The 15,965-nt window shown below is 33.9% G+C and overlaps 1 protein-coding gene across 1 annotated transcript in view; it reads left to right on the forward strand.

Moving 5' to 3' along the window:
• LOC106101668 (1-acylglycerophosphocholine O-acyltransferase 1) overlaps nucleotides 1-15,965 on the forward strand; it is a 28,257-nt gene that overhangs the window by 9,086 nt on the left and 3,206 nt on the right. Inside the window, exons 3-7 of the mRNA XM_013280977.1 lie at nucleotides 6,902-7,113; nucleotides 13,203-13,315; nucleotides 14,191-14,345; nucleotides 14,750-14,887; nucleotides 15,285-15,410. Coding sequence (XP_013136431.1) covers nucleotides 6,902-7,113; nucleotides 13,203-13,315; nucleotides 14,191-14,345; nucleotides 14,750-14,887; nucleotides 15,285-15,410 — 744 coding nt within the window. The remainder of the gene's footprint in view (nucleotides 1-6,901; nucleotides 7,114-13,202; nucleotides 13,316-14,190; nucleotides 14,346-14,749; nucleotides 14,888-15,284; nucleotides 15,411-15,965) is intronic.

Genomic DNA, 15,965 nt, shown 5'->3' on the forward strand with positions numbered 1-15,965 from the left:
TTGTTTTGTTTTTCGTGTATTTTGTTTGGAAGTCGGTTTTGTTTTTTTATTAAAAAGTTTATTTATAATCAAACAAGTCGAAAGTTTGTTTACTATTGTATGGAAGTATTGTTCGGCATACACGGACTGTGGTTGCTAAAAGCTGCCGCTTCCAACTTGTTGGTCCGTGTACAGCCTTTAAACAATGCGAAGGCGATTTTCTAACATATAGGTTTACCAATTTGATGAAAAACTTTACATATTATCATCCCATCTCATCATATTTAAGGTGTAAATTTCGTTGCTTCAGTAAAGACTCAGGTATAAAGAACTAGGAGGCTCAATACTACAGATAACTCCCGTTAGTAAAACGGTCGTTAACTTTATTCTGTTGAAACAATCAATCACTTTGATTAATTTTTTACGACATGAAGAACCGTATACAAGCTATGTCAGTCATGTCAGTACACGCTAAATCGTAATTTAATCCAAAGTAATTGGAACTAATAGATTCTATTAAAGTTTTGCGAAATTGATCGTTTTTTCTCGAACATAACTTATCACAAATTAGTTTTTAAAGATTATATTGCTATAGTTTACAATATGACGTAAATTATTGTCACTGACCTCTATAAATGGACAGGTTATAATGTGCTGTTTTGTGTTGATTTTTGCTATTTTGTCGCTGATGGTCGAAGTGAAGAGTTTCCTTATCTACTGATAGTGATACATTTAAATGTATTTAACGGAACAAAAATTGTAAATTTCGAACAATCTCCTATCCATTTATACAGATCAGTGGACGTACTAGTTGTCAGCTGGTGATATGCATATTTATGAGTTGATATAATCTTTAACATTTGGTAAAAGATTGAATGAGGAAATCTTCGATATCGTAACATTATTACCTACGCGTGCAAATTCGGTGTTTATTTTTCTTAAATATTCGGCAATAATCGTGTCCTAATAACGCAAATATCGCAAATCTTACGGCCCTACTCCTGTTTATTTTCTGTTATAGCGTATTTTAATAGAAAAACAAATCAAATTAATAAAATACAAAATATCGACATATCACTCTTTTGTTTATTTATGGGCGGGATACTGAAACGAATCTAAAACACTTTTCTTCGCAAGCGTCGCTGACAATCTATCAGTCGTCAAAATTTTAATGAAATTTGTGTGGCCTTAGCTTAGCTAAGAAACATTGTGATAACAATCTGTTAAATTGCCTCGTCCTATCGGGGCTAGAAAGCAAACGAATGTGAAAGTGCTTGGTGACGATAGTTCCGCGTTTGTCGCACTGACTCCGTGATTAGAATTCTTAGTTTTTGTATTACACCCACTTAAATGTACCAAGGTGTCATAAAAAGGTGACTTTTTGTTGATTTTACTTACTAATCACGTAGAAATAAATCTTGTCTACGGTGGTAGTCCTTTTAAAAAAAGTCCAATCCCGTGATGTGATGACAATTGAAATAAAACACTTGAAAAGCTACTAAAATCATTCTAGGGAATAGTTCATCAGATTATGATCGTCTTTTCAATTCTTTTCCTACTCCAGTAGGGTCGGGCCACCAGTTTTTATCCTCCGAGTTAAATCCTTTCACTAAATCCGTCCATTTCTCCTAAGGAGAGATAGACCGTATTTCATGGTGTTCATCCACTAAACGCACTCCATTTGGTACTAACTTTAATGAGGTTACTAACAGGCAATATATTCTAGCAAGCTGCGGTTCTATATCCTGTCGCTGATGCGGCTGGTGGTGGTTGCGGCGGGCTTCCACCGAGTTCGAGTAGTGGGTCGAGACTGCGCGGCAGACAGCCCAAGGGATGCGCCCGTTATCGTCATCGCCCCACATTCCTCCTTCTTCGATGCCATTGCTATCGTCTGTTTGGGAGCACCCAGCGTCGTCGCCAAGGCTGATACTGCGAGGCTCCCTTTTATCGGACGTAGGTTTTTAAGCTGTTTCCATGGTACAGTATACGGGCAGCCGGGTATCACGTCAGTACATGCAAGATTAACTCTTGCATGTTATTGCTTCAACAGTGCGTCGCCCGTGTCCGTAATCATGTACCATGGATACGCACCTTCCGTAAGCATTTGCTTATACGAAGCCTTGATAATATGGACTTGATAGCTTTTGATTCGAAATTCCTCGAGGTGTCCTTTTAAGGTTCTTTTTTTCAAAAAATCAACACGTAATTATGCGATACTTGAATTGACTTTTTTTGTAAATATCGATACTTTACGATTCTTGCGTTTACGTCACTAGGCACTTCTCTACGCTGAACACCGTTAACGTACGATTTGATCTGTGAGACGGCATAGCTTTTACTGGTCGAGTCAAGAGCACTTGTGTCATATACTCGTAGGTATGTACCGTTGCCTCATAGCGCCTGAGTGACAACTCAACATTCGTGACCCCTAATATGAACATGTACACTGCTGTAAAAAATGTTTCTATGACGATAAGCTAAAAAATACCTTTTAATGTTTTAAACGTAAAATATTCGTTAATGTATTCCAGATTGAAAATGAACGTGAGATTTTTTTTAAGTTAATCGGGAGTATAGAATAAATATGTGAGAAGTTAACTGTTACAATACAAATAATATGTATTATCAAGGCTTTGTAACAAAATGAAATCATTTTATTTAACAAATGGTTTCGTGTATAATTTATTAGATTGTTGGTTTGCTGTATGTTGGTCATGTACAGTCATCTGCAGAAATAATAGCAATGATTTATAAACGAAAACATTGAAGTTGCGCGTCACTGTACACGGTGGTACATCGTCAACGCTTACGCTAGATATTGCTAAACGATCGATTTAAATAAAAGAAAATTTATATTTTATTTTTGAATATAATATAATAAAATATAGAAAACAAAAATAAAATAACATTCTTAAATTAAATTGAATTTACATTTTTAATTGTAAAATTATTTTCATCTCAGATTTTAAATTGCATTTCTTTTTATAAATTAAAAAATAGTTTTGCCAATTTATTTTATAAGTAAACAATTAAATGAGCATTTAATTTTAGAAGAATTCGGAATTCAAATTGTATTTTACGTTACAAATCGATCTTTTAGCAGATGTACCGAGATTATCAGATCAGTCTGTATAAAAACGTATTGGTCATCTCTATTTATTTCATAGGAGTGATAGAGATGGCAACATGTTTTTCTACATGTTTATCTACAGTGGAAACACCGTAAGAAATACTATTGTCTGTTTCACATCCCGTCTCGTTGCATATTGTTCTGGCACGTTTTCACGCATTTTGTTTTCTTAGTTTTGACCATTTTCGTTTTTCGTAAGCTTATTTTGTTTCGCTTTTGTTTTGTGTGTTCTTTTGTTTTGCTTCTTTGTCGCTGTTTTGGGTTTTAGATAATGTTGTGTCGAATTTCGATGTAACACTTGTTTGCATGTTTTTAAAATAAGTGTGTTTACTGCAAAACGAATTGCCTATTATTTTACACGCAGATTTTACATAAAAGGTCGTTAGTGGGTGTTCAGAAATAGATACATGGATTGAGGTCGCCGCACCTGCCTTTAATATATTTTAATCGATATAACGTCTAATTATAATACTGTCTGTAACTCACATTCCCACCCTTATATTATTATATTAGAATATCGATCTTGAACATGGCCGTCGCCAGGGCGTTAATATACGTTGTTACATATTGTTATTACGGACAAAGTTGACTAAACTAGAACTAAGAAAAAAAACCTTTATAATGAGAAAAATAGAAAAAAATGACTCGTCTTTGATATAACTAGTGTCTAATCTTACTAATATTATAAATGCGAAAGTTTAGATGGATAGATGTTTGTTAGAGTTTGTAGACGATTGAACGGATCTCAAATCTGGCAAAGACGTAGAGGATAGATAGATAGAAGGGTAGTCTGGAAGAACACAGGCTACTCTTGTTTTCTTAATTCCACGCGAACGGTGTCGTGGGCGAAAGCTAGTAAATAAATTCTGAATTTTCGACCTTAATAATGTTAAATCCTTCATATTAGCCACTGTTTATGTCATACGTCACTCTTGAGGTAATCTTATTAGATCTAATTGGATGTGAAGTGGCACAGTGGGTGAACTGACAGCTGTTCTAGGAAACCTTTAAAAACACAATGACCTAAATATTAATAAATATCAATATTATCTTTGTATAGGAAGATTAAAAGTTTGACTAAATCAAAAATAAATAAATAAATGAAAGCTTTACTATTTCACTCTTAATATATATTTCATGAGAGCCTTGGCTCCTGTATTAGGTCCCCCTGTGCTGCAGAAGCCAATCTCTCTCTACATTTGTGAAAAGCAATACATTAGTATCGAAACAAAAAACAAAGAAAACGATACATTTAGCATGTCATAAAATTAACAGAAAAAATGTTGTTTTAATATTACGTGAATAAATAATATAGTGAGATCACGTATGATAGAGTTATTTGGAGGACAATAAACTGTTGAGTCGACCCTTCGGGAGTAGGATAAGGTTGTTGTTGTTGTTGATGATGATGATGATGAATGAAAATTGTGCAATAAAGTGTTCGTAATTGTGCTTTTAGGAATCTTTTCAACCAAACATCGTTTGTCACACTTACAGAGAAAAATATATTAAGAAAACAGGACAAAAACGTTAATCAATAATTTCTATACTACGAATAGAGGACTATAAAAAATGCTGCATTCAATTTCTTTATTACATTATATTAGGTGCAAATAAAATTGAATCTAGACTACGAAGTCGATAGCTCGGATCTAGTCTGATTGGCGGACCCGTTATGCGGAAATGTATTACGTTTTTAATTTACATTTAGTATTTTAAATAATTACACTTATTATTATTATTAACAAATTAGTTTTAATTTAAATTTAATTTAGCGTATTCATTTATTACTATTTCTATGTAAACAGTGTGCTTTTAATGCTTTTGTCGGCTAAACGGTTAAACGGGTCTCGATAAAATTTGGCATAGATGTAAAGTATAGTGCGAAAGAACATAGTTATAGGCATATTAAGTTTTGTTATTTTCGCGCCAACTGCTAAATATATCTCAAAAGCTATCTATACTACTCGTATTATAATAAAGCGTAAACACACACTTCTTTGTTACCAGCAATTACAGCATATTTTTTAATAATTCTTTTTTTTTTAATAAAAAGCCCTATACTTACGTCACGCTTTAGGCTATATATTTTTACGCCATTAAACTAAGGGGGTAAATGTTTTGGATAAAAACCCTAATGTTGAAAAGAGACCATAATTTGCTGCCAACATCAAGGAAGCAAGGTTGCCATGGATTGTCGTAATGTCATGTCACTTTGACATTTGCAATTGATAATTTGACACATGTAAACAACGTTATAAATTTTTTATAATTTTATGCGAATGAAGTCGCACGGGAACAGCTAGTTTTTAATAAATGTTGGCATTCATGCATAAAATGGTCCAATATTACAGTGAGGAATTTCTAAAATTTTTGCGAATTTCGTGTGTTCAATTTTAATTTTGAGAATCTTCAATATCCATTCAACGTCGAATGCTGATAAATGCTGGAAATGTTAGCTTCGCGAGAGATTAAATTTCATGGAAATTTTGAACTTTTTCCCATTCATTGTCTTCCAACATTCAAGAATTCAATGATTTTATTGTTTGGTTCCCGTTTACTAAGTTAACAATGTAACGATGATAAAAGTAACTTAAAGAACATTCATATGTAAAATGCTTGATATGTGCATTGAAATATAAATGCCCTTTAAATTTAAAATATCAGATCGAGTGGTTTACCTTCGAATTTACTCGAACTGGCTTCTTTGGAATTATGGATATTGCACGTCTGATTTAAAAAACAACTTCCGTTTTATTCTGTTGCTCTTTGGTGTAAATTTCTCATACTTAACTTACCCTGAGGGTATATGAGAAAACGACGTCACATATACGATGAATTTCATCGAATTGACGAACTTGACAGAAAATTGGCCTTTTAGCATTTTTCGTCTTAATTAGTAGTTACTAGCTGTTCCCGTGCGGCTTCAACCGTATGCAATTATGAAAAAAATATTTTATTGTTTACATTTGTCAAATTATCAATAGCAAATGTTGAAATGACATGACATGACAAACCTTAACAAACTTTCTTTCTTGATATTGGCAGCAACTTATGGTCTGTTTCCCACATTAGGGTTTTTATCCATAATACACCCTAAGTTTAAAGGCGTGAAAATATATAGCTTCAGCATGAAGTAAGTGTAGGACTTTTTATTAAAAAGAGAATTTTTCAAAAATGTGCTGTAATTTCTGACATCTTAGGCAACAAAGAAGTGTATGTTTACGCTTTATTATAATAGTATAGATTGAAAATAACTTGTCTATAATGAGCTATTGGTATTATTAGTTTGTTACTTGTGTATACCTTTAACTGATAAAGATATCTACGTAAAAACATGAATTTATAAATAGCTTTCTAATGAACTCATTAAATGTGTCAATAGTTTTGCAGCGTCATTGACTACCTTTTGTACACGTCTTTCTAACTATTCAAAAATATCTGTATGTTCATATGATCTTGGAGGAATTTGTTAGGAACAATCTTATTTATAAAAGAGAAAGTTTAGATGGATGGATGTTTGTTAGAGCTTATACTGCGGAACGGATCTCTATGAGATTTAGCATAAATGTAGAGGATAGTCTGGAAGATTTTTTTATTCGCGGACGGAGTCGCAGGCGAAAGCTAGTATATAAGTATTCTTGATGACATGGAATATGTTTTGTCTGTCTAATTAAAAAAAAATCTAGTACGTTCTCTGTACTAAAATGAGTCTCAACTCTTCTTCTCTCTCTCTACATATCTCTTGTTAACTTGACATTGTTTTCATCCGATAAATCTCCCCTTTTCTAGGTCACTGAAGCCTTTAATATGCTTCATCGGGAAGATGTCTTACTTGGCGGGGGGCATGGCGATATCGATCAGGGGGCGTCAGGCAAGCCGGCGCGAGGCCCCCATCCTGGTCGTCGCCCCCCATTCCTCTTTCCTAGACAGCTGCATAGTCTATGCCACCAAGATGTCTTCAGTCATCGTTAGGAAAGAGAGCATGGACAATTATGTTGGAAGTAGGTGGTTTTTGGTTGTTCATTTGGTGGTTGGTTTAAATTGGTTGTTTATGGTGGTGGTTATGGGTTTCCGTTGATGGTTTACGGTATTCATATTAATGGTAATTTACTAGTAGTTTTGTGACTTCTTTTCACTAAACTATGTACTGCTTTAGTGACTAATTAATGCAGTTAATTGTTTATTTAACTTTCCTTAATATCATTTAACATTTATGTAATTAAGTTCTAACATTTTTACAATTATGTATTTATTATAGACGGGATCTAATAGAGAAAGTTGGTAGACGTAAATCACTGCCACATCGCAATTACAGAGAACCTAAAGTTTACTGAATTTGAACTCTATGTTTTATTGACACGCACAAACATCGCACAACTATTTTGCGATTGTCGATTGTTTCTCGACCCATTCAACTGTTTAGTTGCACAAATAAAAATCATATGCGCACCTCCATATAAGCTCGTAGGAATCAAAGCGAGACTAATCAGTTGTGCGATAGTTTAGCCAAAGGTGTGCACAACAAATCAGAAATATTTCACGTCATTTAGTATGCAAAGTATATTCAAGTTTTATTTCCCGAGATTTTAACGTAAACTGCAAGATAAAAATGTTGATAGCAATCACACAACCTCTACCAATGATAAAACACTTTGGTAACGTTCCAAGTTAGTTTGCTTAAGTTCACAAGATTCCGGGTAATTTTACACAACGGCAAGACTGCAGTCTTATCTGCAGATAAAACCCGTTAAATGAAAGATTTGAATTACAGTTTCTGGGAAACTAACGGAAGGTAAAAAGACATTGGACTTGAATTTTATGGGGTAATAATAATTATTATTACATTATAAGCAACACTGAAATTAAGGAACCTGAAAAAAGCTTACATTGATTGTAACGCCGCCATATACAGACTTCAGCAGTTAAAATGCAGCTGGTATACGACTTGAAGCAATCCGTTTATTATATTCCTTAAAATGTTTTGTTACTGATACATTGTATGTTACAATTAAGTTATATAAAAGAGAAAATTTAGTTTTTCATCTTGTAACATTGTAACGATCTAAGTGGTTTATAGCACTTGACTTTGATGTTCATCTATCTCTACTTAACATAACAAAGCATAAACACACTTCTTTGTAATATAGGATGTCAGCAATCACAGCATATTGTTGAATAATTCTTTCTTAAATAAAAACCTCTACACTAACGCCATGCTTTAGGCTATATATTTTTACGGTATTAAACATAAGAGAAGAATAATTTGAAAAAAGGACAAAAACTACAAGCCAATAGTGCCAATAGCCTAATGGTTTGGGGTACGGACTACCGATCTTGAGGTCGAGGGTTCGAATACTGCCATTCGACTATAGTGAACCATATCCTAGCACAGGCCTAGAGCTTAGTTGGCATGGTTAAAGGAAATATTAGTAAATTAACTAAAATCTACTAATATTACATTTAAAAAAAATAATAGCAAAGAATAAAAATTATCACGGTATCTGCCAATAGCAAAGGCCGGTGATGTCATTTGAAATTTTGAATTTCGACATTTGCATTTAAAAAATTTACGGAATGTAAACAATTAAATAATTTATTTATTATGTATGACGGATGAAGCCGCATGCGAGCATCTAGTTTATTGATACAATTCAAGATGCTTTTAAAGCGAGAAGTACTTTCGACGGCTTAACGGACAGAATTAGGTCGATGACTTCGAGTAGTTTACGACTTAACTATCTATTGATAAAAAAAATTGGAAATGTGTAACGCTAAAACTTAGACTGGTTTAAAGAAGGAAACGGATTTAATACTTTGTGAACAAAATCAGCAATCGGACGAATTATATAGGGAATCAATTATCGGGAATTCTCAATGTCTAAACACACACATAAAACATTTTGTCATAAAATAAACAAATATATGTCAGTAAGCGAGCACCTGCCAGTTACTGGCGCACGTATACACAAACCAGTATAATGTTTACGAGTATGAGACAAGGGCGTGTCAATGTTAAGCTTCCGACCTCTCCCTTAACTTACATATTATATAAAAATCTAATAAAAAAACAAACATCTTGTATTCCCCGAATTATTCTTAAATAATTAGATATCTAAGTTTTTGAACAGATTTTCACAAAGTGGAAACTCGAATTTTACTAAAATTGTAAGTGAAATTGGATGGACGGATGGATTGTTAGAGTTTGTAGCCTAAACTTCTGATCAGATCACGATAAAATTACAAAAACAGGCTACTTACTAAGTTTTAATTACGCGTGGATGGAGTCGCGGGAGAATGCTAGTTAATTCCATATTTAACTAATTTAATATTTTATAGTAGCATTGCGTCAGTTCAAGGCTTCAAAAGGTTCAAATATAACGTGCGTCATGCGATCCTATGGTTTCCTATAAGCGTAACTAACTAATAACCCTACTTTCAAGGGCGCGTTTTTAAGTTTGCATGTTCACAAATCGTTGATATAACATTTACGTCATACTGATAAGTTCCATAACGCTTACCTTCTTAATTCTTGATAAAGTTTTGGCACAGAACATAGTCTGGAAGAACACAGACTTCTTAGTATAATATCTTTCTGTACTTCAATCATATAGGGTACTAAGTTTTTTTATTCCGCACAAAGTCGCAGGTAAAACCTAGTGTTACATACACTTTGAACTAAGAACTCAATGTCTCGGATCTGTTGAAATTTCATTTATGAATACAAAAGTACAAAGTACACATACTCGTAGTATAATAAGAATCAAAGTTTATGACAGTTCGTTTGCTTCAGAATGGAAGTCCCATCACAAATATCGCGTATCACTGTTAAAAAACGTGTTATGTGCAGCATTTATGTGAAATTGCGAGCCGCTAAAAACTTTGAATGGCATTTTACATGTATGGTTGTTTGCGTGTCGTTTTGCCTTTCGGGGAGATTATCAAAGTATTTCTCTGGAAGTATGTGTGCCACGTATAATTGACGAGGTTCAATGACCTTTGGCAGATACAGCTGATGTCAATGATATTGGAGGTTAGTTTTATTTATAGAGGGAGATAGATGTTAAAATAGGAGGTAAATTAAGACATGACTCCAATTATGAAGCGTAAACTTTGTACTTCTATTTAAAGTAATATTGTCAATAGATAAACGTGTTTGCCTTAATTAAAGGTAATTTGGAAAAGTGCAAAATATTTAATTATTATAGTCAAATTTCGACCAATACGCGATCATCAATATAGCTAAAACAGTGTAAGCATTTGATGACCCATCCCTAACCGCGTCCCGCGTTCATTTGCTCAGTATTAGTTAACCCATAACGTTATGAGGACATCGGCAAAGTACATTAAGTGAATTAATCCGTTAAGGCTCTTGCCACATAAGTCAGTCATCATCACCAGCTCACTACGTCCCAACCGAAGGTCTCGCAGCCTACTCTAAGAAAAGGATGACTAGGCCATAGTCAACCACGCTGGCCCACTGCGGGTTGGTTTCACAAATCTTAGAATTTATTCGAGAATTGTGCAGGCATCACGATGTTTTCCTTCACCGTAAGAACGTCGGGTAAATTATGTACATATTAAATTCGAAAAATTTACAATCACATTGGTACATAGCGGGATTCAAACTCAAGACCTGTAGAATACAAGTCAAGTGCCTAAAACAACGAGCCCTGACGCTCCATAAGTCCTTAGGTATATACAAAAAATATAATTAGAACCTTTGTGATATGAAATTATAGTACTCGATATTAAGACTATTATTTGGTGAGGTCATGCTGGGTGTAATTTAAAATTCAATGGTTAACCGTAATGGAAAGCCTACATACATATGATAGAATACAATGTCATTATTGTACTATTGTTAAGATCGGTTTACATATGTTTTTTTTATACTATACGCTATAAGGCATACAACATACAAACAGGCAACTTGAATTCGACGAAATATTGAAGCAAACACTGCCCATAGACATCCGCTCTAGCAGATACGTTGCCTCCCATTAATACATCACATCTTTATACAAAAAGGGTGGGAAAATAGACTAAAATTAGGCCTCCGGCACGGTTACTCATCAGACTGTGACGGAATGACAGTTTGCCACGTGTGTTCTATGTGGTCGTGGTATTGCACCGGACGTGCCGCGATGTTATAGCGAGCTCTATCTTTGTTATGAAATAACTGTAGTTTTTATATAGCACTTAATGCTGATTAAGTACGGTTTCTGATGACATGATTGGATTATTTTCTAACAGAAACGTGAATGGATTGACTTTTCAATTGTACATTTACTGTTGGCAATTACTACGAGTATAATTGTATTCCTACTGTATTGTTTAGATGCTGTTGTGAGATTGAATGAGATGTTTTGTCGAGTCATTCACCGTTCAGTCGTTCAAACCAATCACTTGTAATGTTAAAAGCGATTCTGAACGCTTTCTACGTTTTTGTTTTGTTTTTTCAATGGATGACACGGTATTTATAAAGTTGTATAAACACTTCTTTTGTTAAATGACTAGCATAAGATTACTGTTTTTAATAGAAATAACGCCAAATAAGCTGTTTTTAAGATACTACCATAGAGTTAGAAACATTTAGAAAAGGTAAAGATTTCACGCGTAATTCGTCAGGCGGTTCGTTAGTTGAGTTTATACTGTTTATGTTTCTAAAAAACGCGGAAAAAATTTGAAAGTTTTTTACGAATTGGTTCAATTTTTTTTCTATCATTAGTCGATACGATCTCAAATGTATTTGGTCTCGCAATTCAACCATTACTCTGCGTAGCCATCATTTAAATTCAATTCTAGAGGTAATTTACTCTGCATGTTTTTTCGCAATTATTTTTTTGCACTTTTCAAATATTAGATAGCCAATTTAACGTCCTGTCTTATATAGTGGAGTACATTATTATACTATAATACAAATTGTCTTCAATTGAGATAAAAAAAGTACATTTAAATGTTCTACATTGTAGAGATGGATGTTTTTTCGGTTTAAATTTTTTATCTGTTACTATTTTTTTTCTTTATTTTTCTATGCGTATCCAATTGGTGTAGCAGTGACGGTGTTTTGTAATGTTTTTTTGTTTAAATGTTGGCAAGGTCTCAGCTATTGTCGTTTTAGCAAGTATATTTTAATGCAGAATTCTAGACCGTGTATAAAATACCTGACCTAATTCGGATTAGAAACTTTTTTAATATCCCACACGATTTTTAGAAGCAGGATTTAAATGTAAATAAAATAAGTCGGTTAAAGAACGGTTTATTGAAAGCTTGAAAAAAATAAATCTTTAGTAAATTCATAATAAGGTAATTAACAATATTAAGAGTAATGATTTAAAAAGTAAGAAAACAGAACTACGTATTAATACATTTCCACGTGTGGTTATTTTTAGTTTATTTACATTTTTGGCAACTATTTCCTTAGTAAAATGATTCATACTCAGAGTAAATAGTCTACGATGCTAATGCGTTTCTTAAAAAATGCTAAATAAAGAATTTTGTACAGGGGTCTATTCAAATCACTAATTATTTTATTAACTTCCATTTGTAAAGAAAACTTGAACATAAAGGTAAGTCTGAAAGTTTGATGCATGTTTCGAAATAATGCTTTGATTTTTGCTAAACTGTAAATTTGTACCAAGTTACGGTGGGTGTTCACTTCGGAAATCGTATAAAAATGTTATCACCCCCTATTTTAATAAATGAGACATCTTTGTACAGGAATATACAGTGGATACCCACGTTTAAGACCGCTAAAATTGGCATTAGCTGCACTTTTGTAGCTTCTTGTAAACAGCAAATGCAATTTTCTTAAACACGTTTAGTTTGGTATTTTGCCAGAATTAGTTGCTTGCTTTTAATCCCATGTATTTCGATGTTAATTTCGTTTAACGAAAATGTATACGATTCATACATTCCTTAATATTAAAAAAAGTAAAAGATAGTTTTAATTTTAATGGTTACAAAAAATTAAAAAGCTATATCTTATATTGTCTTTTAATAAAATCATATAACATCTCTATTTAAAAAAATCACCAAATCAAGTACCAAGACATATAAAGTTGTTATAAATTCTATTCTCAATTTCCAGAATTGATCAACTACACGCAGCCGGTGTACGTGTGGCGAGATGACCCTAACTCACGTCAGAACACCATCAAAGAGATTATTGAAAGAGCCACATCTAAGGAAGACTGGCCTCAGGTACTAACATAACATAGAAAATATTAAAAAACAATACAAAATAACAATCTAAAAAAGTAAAAATAGGATCCACCTGAAAGTACTCATCATTATCCACTCGCCCTTATCCTTTACGGAGTGTCAGCACAGTATGTGCTGCTCTTCCATACATCTCTATCAGCCGTCATATTTGAATCCACCTGAAAGCACTACCTTTCGAATAAAAAAACAGAAGAATTGATAACCTCCTTCTTTTGGGAAGTCGGTTAAAAATTTAAGCACAGTTAGTGTGTTCACTGTCTCTTTTTAATTATATTTTCGTATCATTTTATTTTTTGTATTACTTATGTACCCAACTGTACAATCAAGATAAGTACAGTCAACCCCGGAAGATGTTTTCAACTATAACCGCAGTTCGACAATGAACTTGTGTCCTCGAACGAAGGTTGCTAATCGATACCACTTAAACATAATTTGTTAAATTATTAACGAAACCGGTTTCGTTTTTGTTAACTTAGATGCTAGAATTACAAGGGCACAGTCTAGAAATGACATTTGAAGGCTGATTTCTAGATTAAAATAGATCTTACAGAGTTCAAAAAGAAGATTTTAATTGTTTGTACAAAAAATATACACATATATATTAATAAAACCTCATTCAATTTAAGTAAGTTTTTTTACTAAATAAAACTTAAAAGGTTTCCCGTTGGGCCGATCTGCCTAACAAACAATTGGTCCGATGTGATTTTTTTATCCCATTGGGTCGATGCATTCTATGGGTTCTGAAGGCGCTAAGAAAACTTAAGCCACTTGAAAAGTTTTCAAAGTTTTGAATTATCTAACTTCAAAATGAATGACGAACGATGAATGGTGAAAGACGAATGTAACATTTCCAGGTACTAATATTCCCGGAAGGGACATGCACGAACCGTTCCTGCCTGATTACATTCAAGCCGGGCGGCTTCTACCCCGGCGTGCCTGTGCAGCCCGTCACTATCCGCTATCCCAACTCCCGGGACACCGTCACCTGGACCTGGGAAGGTCCTGGCGCGTAAGTATACCACTATTATTAACCCTGATTTTACTAAATAACCAGCAATACTAAAAAATACAATGATACGGCATAAATTTTATCAACAGAAGACCTTGCGATTTTATCTGATGAACTCATGATTCAATTTACAAAAGAAGAGAAGATTTGTCAAGTAATTTTGTGATTATCATTCAATTTATTAGTAACTATCTGTTGCTCGCGATCCACGTAAAATTAAAAAAGTAGTAAAAAATGTTCTATACTACTCAATGATAACATAGCTTTTTAATGGTGAAAGAAATTTTAAAATCGGCCCAGTACCTTTTGAGTTATTTCAATACATACAAAAATCCAAAAATACAGAATTTCCTAGTAAGTGCATCAAGAGTGCATCAGAAGAACATATCAAAGTGTTATTTCAGTTTGAAATTGCTGTGGCTGACGTTAACTCAAGTGCACAGCTCATGTGAGATAGAATTCCTGCCGGTCTACTACCCCAATGAGGAGGAGAAGAAAGACCCCAAGTTGTATGCGAGGAATGTTCGAGATGTTATGGCGAGGTATGCTCCTTTAACTTCGGTCTTTTGAGATTTAACAGTAGACTTAAAAAGAACAAAAGACCAGCAACTTGTAAGCTACTAGCTTTCCCATGTAGCCTTTTTGTTCTTCTTGATTATGCTCTACATCTATGTCAAATTTCATCCAGATCTTTTCAGCCGTTTAGGATATAAACTCTAAAAAACATCTATCCATCTAAACTTTGACATTTATAATATTAGTAAGGTTTAAGATAATCCCCTGAATTCTTGCATTTTAATATAGTAGTCTTCTTTTTCTTCCGTCTTTTGTTGGTCTTCTGACTATACATAAAAAGACCGGGAAAATACCATCGGAATATCAAAATGAACAGTACAAAAGACTTTTCTTCGGTGTTTGGTGTGACGTTTGTGGTGTTAGGGCTCTGGGCGTGCCAGTGCTGGACTACACGTACGACGACTGCCGCGTGGCGGCGCGCGCCAAGCAGCTGCACATCCCGGGCGGGGCGGCGGCCCGGGAGGTCAACGAGGCTCGCCAGCAGCTGGGGTCAGTAGACAACTCTTTATCATGTTACGAGTGTTACTCTTGTATGTTTTTAACCGACTTCAATAAAAATAAGGTACTAAATTCGTCTGTATACATTATTTTACTTGTGTTATGGCATATCTTCGTCCCTGTTGGAGCGATTTTAAAAATTCTCTTTTTATTCGAAAGGTAGTGTTTGCAGGTGGGTCCCACTTTTTTTTTAAAAACTACGGTGTAGTTAAATAGTTTAGCTCCAAATCTCGTGACGATAATTAAGGTCTTTTTGCTTTCTTTGCTTACGTAGCTTAAACTATAAGACTTGCATAAAAATGATGTATGGAAGAATTGTAGTTCTTTAAATTTGCTAAATTAAAGTCCGCGATAACTTACAGTTATCTATCTAATAAAGTCGCATAATAACCGTTTGTTTTCATAAGAAACATCAATCCACTTTACGACGCTTTCATTCTTATGTGGTATGAATCCTTATTACGATATTTTGGAACGTATTACAGTTGGTTTTTGGTGTTTTAAAATTAAAGTTAGATTATATTGTATGGTTATTTTTACGAAGTA

The sequence above is a fragment of the Papilio polytes genome, unplaced genomic scaffold (assembly GCF_000836215.1).
Source record: "Papilio polytes unplaced genomic scaffold, Ppol_1.0 DF823958.1, whole genome shotgun sequence".
Classification (NCBI taxonomy): Eukaryota; Metazoa; Arthropoda; class Insecta; order Lepidoptera; family Papilionidae; genus Papilio; species Papilio polytes.